Raw genomic sequence first — 8,599 nt, 5'->3', positions numbered from 1 at the left:
TTAGGTACTTTGGGCTTATTTACAATAGCTATTTCACATCTATGATATAGGAAATGGTAATCATGATTCTGATCATAACTCTCTCCCTTACTTAATGACAGCTTATGGAAAAATTATTACCCCTCCTAAATTTCCTAACCAGAAATTTAGGAACAGAAGGGAATGAAAAGACTGGAAACAAAGAAAAATAGATCTACATTTACACATTGGACACTTATTCTGAGGATAGCCATGCCATCTCTACCGATAAAAGACTATGTTACGGTGAATGTTCCTAAAAGTTCCAGTTGTTTACAGTGTTTATATTGTGTGAGGTCCATTTGTACCCAAGTCAGGAGAGAAGGGGATATACAGCTTAGATTTTAGGAACCTCTAATCAGGTCTTGGGACAGGGCATCTTTCTGTTCTCAGATCTTCCGTGCCAGACAAGCATTTGCTAGGGGTTTTTAACTACCGTAAAGGGAAAAGGGTTTAACTTGGCCTTTTTACATTTCTTTTCTTAAGATTGCAAGTTGCATTATATATAGGAATTGACTTTTGTTTTAGTTCTTTAACTACGTTTATCATATCTTCTACTTTTTCTTTCTATTCTTTCAGATGGTGAAAATAAAGCACTCGTATAAAACACTATTCTTAAATAAGGGATGTTGGATTCCATTTTCCCCTAGTTAGCTCCAAACAAGCCTTTTCTTTTCTCTGCTTTAGAGAGGTGTCTCCAGACCTCCTCAATCCCTGTCAATTATAGGTGGTTATACTTGGTTCTAAGAGCCCTGGTGGTGCAGTGGTTAAGCACTCGGTTGCTAACTGAAAGGTGGGTGGTTCAAACTCACCAGTGGCTCCATGGAAGAAAGATGTGGCAGTCTGCTTCCATAAAGATTACAGCCTTGGAAACCCTATGGGGCAGTTCTACTCCATCCTATAAGGTTGCTATGAGTCGGAATCAACTCGACGGCAACAGGTATATCTGGTTCTACACCTTACCCTAAGCCAGGAAATCTATAGTCAGCCGGATGCCCCCATCAGTGGGGCCTGGACTTAGTATTTGGTACTTCTAGGGTAAATTCTGAACAATTTCATGGCCACTGAGCCACAGACTCCTCCTAATTAGTGTTTGTTCAGTCCATACAACTGGATGGCTGCCTCTCTTCCCTCAATTGCACTTTAGCTGCTTTCCTAAATCTGGTTCCATTTTCAGAACCGAAGTCCGCTAGGTTGGAGCCATGACATCTGTCTGGCTTTTGACAGCCACCACTGCTCCTTGGGAGCTGACCTTTTCGCATATGTCTTGGCTTCTATTCCAAATTAGACCAACCACCCAGAATATGATGCTGCTCTAACCTGACTCCACAATTGCCATTTTCTTACAACTCCTGCTACAATGGCCCACCTATTGGATCCATCCCTTTGGGTAGAGATATCAACTCAAATCAAGGCCAGATTTTCCATGGCTCTTATGACAGCAGACCTGGGTCTGCTTCTAAAGATAGCAGTTATACTAATTCAGTTGCTGCTTCCTCCCCAAATTGTTAAAGTTCTATCATGTCCTGTAGCTGAGTTACCTTTGTTAATGATGCTAGTTTCATTTGTCTCCTTTCACCCTAAAGTTATTCCCCCAGAAAAGTTAGTGATCCTGGTAATTCAATAGAATCAAGTAAAAAATTTTGCACTATGAATAGTTCCAAGATTACTCACATAAAAGGAGAAAACAGTATCTCATCACTATAATAGTCAGATCTTATAAAAGGAAATCAATTCCCATCTACACCTTGATGTCTCCTAAATCTATATTCCCAGGCCAGATTTCTTTTCTAAGTTTCAGTTTCATATATCTAACTTAGATCTTTCCATTTGGATGTATCACAGGTACCTCAAACTCCACATATTAGACACAGAAATCCATAGTGTTCATTCATGACTTTCCTTCACCTGCTTCCTCAATAACAGCAATTACAAAAAAAAACAAAGAACAAAAAAAAACCTCTATTTGTTTCATCTACCTAGTTGCTCAGAGTAGGAACCTGGACTTCACTGGGATTCCCATTTCCTCACACTTCACAATCAATCAACCAACCAAACCAAAAAAACAAACCAGCTGCCATCTAGTCAATCCTGACTCGTGGCAATCCCATGTGTTACACAATAGAACTGTACTCCATAGGGTTTTCAAGGCTGTGACTTTTAGAAAGCAGATTGCCAGGCCTCTCTTCCAAGGAGCCAGGCACTGTTCTAAGAGTTTTGTGAATATTCATTCACGTAATACTCATAATATTTCTACGAGGTAGATACTATAACCATCCTCTTTTCCAGATGAGGAAGATGATTCACATCAAAGTTAAGAAACTAGCAAAAGGTTACAGAGACAGGATTTGAACCATGTAGTTTGCCTCCAGAACTCGGGCTTTTAACCACTGTACTATGCAACTTCTCTATGTGTGACCTATGAGTGTGGAAAAATTTAAATTGTCATAGTAAAAGTTTTACTTGTTACATTTATTATTACTCACAATTATAAAATATTATTCATATATTAGCATACCAGTCATGTAGAGTAGCTGGGCAGAGATTTTATCGTCCTTGTAGAAACTTCACATACTGTAGAAGCAAAGAGGGACAATTATTTCCCTATCCACATATAGGAGACACAAGTGTCAATATTTCACATTATTAACCTTACTCAAAAGATTTACTACAAGATGTCTTCTATGAGGAATTTTATCTACTGTTCTTCTCTGGCACACATGGACTCAATACCTCATTGCTTTACAATTGTAAATATGACATTTTTCATTGCTCTGTGTGATCTGTGGGGCATGTCACTTGATGTATTTTTTCTCTGCAATTAGATTGTAAAATTCCCAAGGCCAGGAGCAGTATCTTCTATATATATTGCAATGGAACCTCTCGTACATGTCTCCACACTAAAGCACCAAGTCCCTTCAGTCCTGAATTTCTCTTGAACTTCAGAATGTTCTTTTGAGCATCAAATCAGTATAACTGAACTATAAATTATAAAACTGGATAAAGTTGAACATATCCACATAATGTCTGGCAGGCTCTTCAAACTGTTGATGTTGTGTGCCTTTGAGACTATTCCAACTCACAGGGACCCTGTAGGACAGAGTAGAACTGCCCCATAGGGTTTTCTAGCCTGTAATCCTTACCAGAGCAGATTGACAAGTCTTTTCTCCCATGCAGCACCGGTGGGTTCAACCTCCGATCTTCAGGTTAGCAGCCGAGAGGGTAACTACTGTGCCACCAGGGCTCCTTCTTCAAACTGCACATATCCCCAAAATCCAAAGTTTTTTTTTTTTTCAGATCTGTGCCTCTTCAATATTTTGTCCTTAAGTAGCAGAAATATTTCTACCCATAAATTCTCTCTCTCAGTCACCAAATTTTAAAATTCTGCCATCACAAATGCCTAATCTATCTGCCCCTCATCTAACTACCCTTTCTTTTCATCTCCACTGACCCTGGACTCCATTCAGGCCTTAATTACCCCTGACTTAGACCACTGTAAGGAGCCCTGGTAGTGCAGTGGTTAAAGCCTCTCCTGCTAACCAAAAGGTTGGTAGTGGTTCGAACCACCAGCTGCTCTGTGGCAGAAAGATGTGGCAGTCTGCTCCCATAGAGATTTACAGCTTTGGAAACCATGGGGCAGTTCTGCTCCGTCCTGTATGGTCACTAACAGTCGGAATCAATTTGAGGGCAGTGAGTTTTAAATCACTGCAACAGCCTCCTAACAGATTGCTCTGAATGCAATTTCCTATTAGGAAAATCTGTTCTCCATGTTTCTTCTATGGCGACATTTGCAAACGTTGATAATATCGTTACTTGGTCATGCAAAACAATTTATACAGAATAAAGTCCAAATTCCCTACTATGGCATTCCAAGTTTTCCACACATCAGCCTTGGTTTCCTTGCTGACTAGGTCAGAGGTTAGGAGTGGGTCTCTATGAAAATGTGTGACAGTGCATGAAGATCTCTCTGTATTTGTTGTACTGAATGGAATCATTTTCTCACACGTGGTGATTGCTCAGCTGGAAGAATCTGGCCACATGCACTGTGTGTGTGGATTTCTTGCCCTCAGTCCTACCTAACACTGAGGCTCCCATACAGGCTCCCAGCCCGCCTCAGAGGAGTGTCACCATCTTTTTGGCAGACAAGCAGCCAGAGAGAAGGTGGACTACACACAATATAACCAGCCTCACTCAGCTGATCTTCTTTAGCCTGGGGTGGGGAAGGGAGTCTTGACTTACTTTCAATATTCCCTCAGATAGATTTGCCCTGACTCCCAAACTGCATGGGTTCTGCAGTTAGAAAAACACGACTTTCCCCGCCAAAAAAAAAAAAAAGCCTTCATTTTGCCACTCATAGCCTCGGTATTATTATCAAACAACTGGGTTAATATAAACCTGGAAGATGACAAGGGCTTCCACCAAATAGGCAGACAGACCAAACACACGCAAGAGCGATAAACCCCACAGACACAAACAGACCTCCGCGAACGCGGGCACCCCCTCTCAAATCTCGCGAGATAACAGCACCGGGGCCTTCGTCCATGCCATACCTCTCGCGAGACCCACAGCTTAAGCTTCGCGCCAACTGGAGGCCGCGGGGGCGTCTCCTGGGGCAACAGTAATGGCTGTGCCACCGCCAGAGCGGCTATTCTCGCTGGAGCTGCTCGTAGAGTGGGTGCACCTTGAAGCTAGGGTGCTGCCGTCGGCCATAGTTGCAGTGGAGGAGGAGGAGGAGGCCTCGCCGCCGTCGCCATCGGGCTCCCTCTGCCCCGCGGTGGCCTTCCGTCTGCTGGACTTCCCCACGTTGCTGGTTTACCCTCCTGGCGGCCCCGCCACGCCCGCCCCGGAATCCCGGCCCGGCGTGGTCAGCTTCGGTCGCGGCAAGTCCTGTTTCTTCCGCCTGCACCCTCCCACCCTGCACCGCCTGCTCCTTAGAACCCCGCTTTACGCGCTGCTCCTGCAGCTGCACCCTGGGCGCCCAACTCCCGCCCCGCAGCTCCTGGGTAGCTGTGGTATCTCGCTGGCCGCTGCAGTACGAAAGGTCCTGGGCCCGACCGCGTTCGTCTCTTCCCAGGGTCATCGAGGAAGCTACCCTTTGTTCAACCTAACGGGGGAGCGGATTGGGGACATTGCACTGGGGTACCGCTTGACTGACCTGGGGAGCTGCTTGCAGGGTCATCTTGAGCGGCACGTCACCTCCACCGGAGGCGGACTGGAGCGGGTAGAGGGGCAAAAGGCATGCGAGGTTAGTTCCCAGCCCCTGCAGGAAAAACAACAGCCAAGGCAGGTAACCGCAGAGCTAAGCTCAGGAGATGATAGGCACCTGGTGGATTTAAAAATCACAAAGGCACAGAAGGATTTAAAGGAAATAGTTTTCCACCGTGATGCCAGCTCTGATAACATGGGTTCTGTAGAAAAGGGCAAAACCAACCCTGTTGTTATTTGTTCAAATGCTAGCAGTAGGAGATGTAATAGCCCCTTAAATCAGGAAGTCACAGAATTGGACATTGAAACCAATACATTTTGCCCTCCTCCTCTGTATTACACTCATTTGACCCAAGAAAAGATGCCTCCTGCACGGGGTAAAATCACATTTGTGCCACAAGTTAATATGCCTGAGGAACTGCATGGTATTTTTCAAGAAGAAAAAGTTGTAAATCCCCCAACACATACTAGTCCTTTAAAATACGTGAGTACCACAACAAATGAGAGTCCTTCAGTGCTTATGAATCCTCCAACACATATTCAGGACATAGGAGCAAGTAATCAAACTGCATGTCATCCTCAAACGGAACAAAATAGAATTAATACTATCAGGCAGCTGCCTTTGTTAAATGCTTTGTTGATTGAGTTGTCGGTGTTATACAACCAACCCATGGCAAGCCCTACTGATATACATCCTCATCTAGCGTGGTTATATAGAACTGAGGATAAGAAGGGACCAGACTCTTCTGCCAAATTCACATGTAAATCTGAATCCAAGAAGGAAGAACTTTCTGTAGAGGAAAAGGAGAAGTCAGTAAGCCTTCACTACAGAAAGAATCAAGTTGAACGTCTCAAAAAAGGTATATGTTTTGAAAAGAACAGTGCTATCCCCCAAAAACAAGTTCCAAGGGGAAGACTACTTTATGGTATAACGAATACACTAAAACTTCGTTTAAAGCAGACAAATCCTGATATGTTGGTAGTACATGAAAAAAGAGAACAGTATAGAAAAATGCAAGCACAAATGTTGGGTACAAAACTCAGAATCCCATCATCCAAAGTTAAAGTATTAAGCTATGCAAAACAACTTCAGAAGCCACATCAACTACCTGAAGATCAGTGTTTAGATTCAGATGCATCTTTTGCTGAAAATACTGATACTTCAAGGCAAATTAGTGGGGTTTTTGATGACACTAGCCCAACTAAAGAAACTAAACTAAAATGTGCAACTGAAAAAAAGACAGTTGATAATAGTGAAAACAGAACCAATAGTGGTTCATTGGAAGAAATAAATGCTGCGAAGTCCATTGTTTCAGAAAAGTTTACTCAGACAAATATTTTAGAAGGAAAAGTGGAGAAGAAAGTCCAGAGTCCATGTGTTTTCCAACAGGATGCAATTGACAGAATTGTAGTTGATAAAGAAATAACTAATAGGCAGATCAAAACCACAGATAATGACGTGCTTATTGCTGATATAAGTGAAAATAAACTAAGTAAAAATAGTTGCTCTGAAAGCATCTCAGAACTGAAGTATTCAGATGACTTTACCAGTCCTTGTTATTCTGAAGATTTCTGTACCACTGAGGACACCAGCAGAAGTTTCCAAGCTCATGACAGCAGGCCAGAAAATCCAAAACGTTGTCAATATACAAGTAAGTCTAGTGAAGCAAGATCATCCTTAAGGAAAAATAGCAGTGAAAAAAGTTCTATTCTTAGCCCACCTTTTTCAGCTGGATCACCAGTGCACTCATATAAAAGATGTCATAGTTCAAAGACTCGGCATAAAAGTTTTGAGGAAGCCTGTAGTATCTCTACCAGTGATTTATCTTCATCACATTGGACTGAGGAAGAAGAAAAACAGGTAGACCAAAATAGTATGCATAATTCTAAAGTTATAAAGAGGGATCAAAACATCTCTATTAAACTTAAAAGAAAAACTGATTGCAAGTCTTTAGAAAAAAGTCAGTCACCAAGGACATCTCAAGTGAGTTCTTATCTGCCATCTAATTTGTCAGAATTAGAACTTAATGCCCTGGAGGGCAGTACATCAGATCAGTTTGAAGAAGGCAGTGATGAAGTTGGTTCACTAAATATTTCCAAGCAATGCAAAGATATCTGTGAATTAGTAATAAATAAACTTCCAGGATATACGGTATAAAACTGATGTGCTTTTAACAACTATGAATATTTTTTATAATCTGTGTACTGCTAATGAAAAAAAAATTAACTTTCTACATTATTTTAACACACATTATGTAAATAATTCAAGAAACAGAAATAAGTTTATTATTCGTTTGATATTTAAATAATATTCTACCGATAAATCTGACAATGTTGATCGTGAAATCACTTTATAACCTAGGTAAGCGTTCTTTTTAAATTGTTGTTTTATAAGAATAAAAGTATGTTACTAAAGTATCTATCAGAGTGTCTTTCTAAAACAGACTTCCTATACACCATTGAATGAAGTCTTGTTAATAAGGGTAGTCTCAAATTATACTGCAAATAGATAATTTAACAAATGTAGTAGACTTACTGCGTGAGGTGCAAAAAGGTATAAAAGTACAGAAGACAGCCCCTGCTGTTATACGAGCTTACAGTTTTATATAGATACTGATTATTTAAGGCTTTGACTCAGTATATAAAACTTGCATTTTCACATCCATAACCCATATTCCCAAGTTGAAGTCTGTCACATTGTCATACAGCTGTATACCTTTCTTAACCACAATTTGTGTAATTACTTGATTAATGTTTATTTTCCACTAGGATTAGGTTCTGAGATGGAAGGAACCGTATCTGTTTTGCACCTAGTACAGTCTATCATAGAAGGTTCTATGATGACAGGAACCATATCTATTTAGTACCTAGCACAGTCTCTGGCATGTGGTTGGGGTGCAATAAAAATGTCTGTTGAACAAATGGATGAAGGCCAGGCATTTAATACTTAATGAGCGGGAATAGAATTAAGCAGTAGAAACAAGCAAAACCCATAAAAATAAACCTACAGAAAATCCTTTTTGGAGATACGTTTATTTGACTGTAACATCTTTGTTTTCCTGGTTATGAACAGTTTTCAGGTGTTCTGTGAAGTCATTGGAGAGAGGATTTTTTTAAAAAAGATGTCTTCCTATACAGTTTCTTGAATAGGTATTCAGTTTATTGTCATTTTAAGTTGTTCAATAGTTTTTTTTTAATGCAAAGAAGTGTTTTTATGAAGTCTAATGATCATTTTCTTATAAATACTTCCATTGCTTTTATACTTAAACTTTGTGTTCAAATATTTACATATGCCCTATTTTAGTTGTGTTATACTTTAATTTTTACACTTTTTAATGTATGTGTTATATATTTAGATGTATGAGTCCCTAATTTT

At 40.6% G+C, this 8,599-nt stretch overlaps 1 protein-coding gene across 1 annotated transcript; it reads left to right on the top strand.

Annotated features, from left to right (window-relative positions):
• Positions 1-4,639: 4,639 nt before the first annotated feature.
• MAP10 (microtubule associated protein 10) lies at positions 4,640-7,580 on the top strand. The gene has a single exon (XM_004372937.2). The coding sequence runs from the start codon at positions 4,640-4,642 to the stop codon at positions 7,379-7,381; it is 2,742 nt and encodes a 913-aa protein (XP_004372994.1). The 3' UTR covers positions 7,382-7,580.
• The last annotated feature ends 1,019 nt before the right edge of the window (positions 7,581-8,599 follow it).

This window comes from Trichechus manatus, unplaced genomic scaffold (assembly GCF_000243295.1).
Source record: "Trichechus manatus latirostris isolate Lorelei unplaced genomic scaffold, TriManLat1.0 scaffold00021, whole genome shotgun sequence".
In the NCBI taxonomy this organism is placed as follows: domain Eukaryota; kingdom Metazoa; phylum Chordata; class Mammalia; order Sirenia; family Trichechidae; genus Trichechus; species Trichechus manatus.
This window is presented reverse-complemented; position numbering and strand designations above follow the sequence as displayed.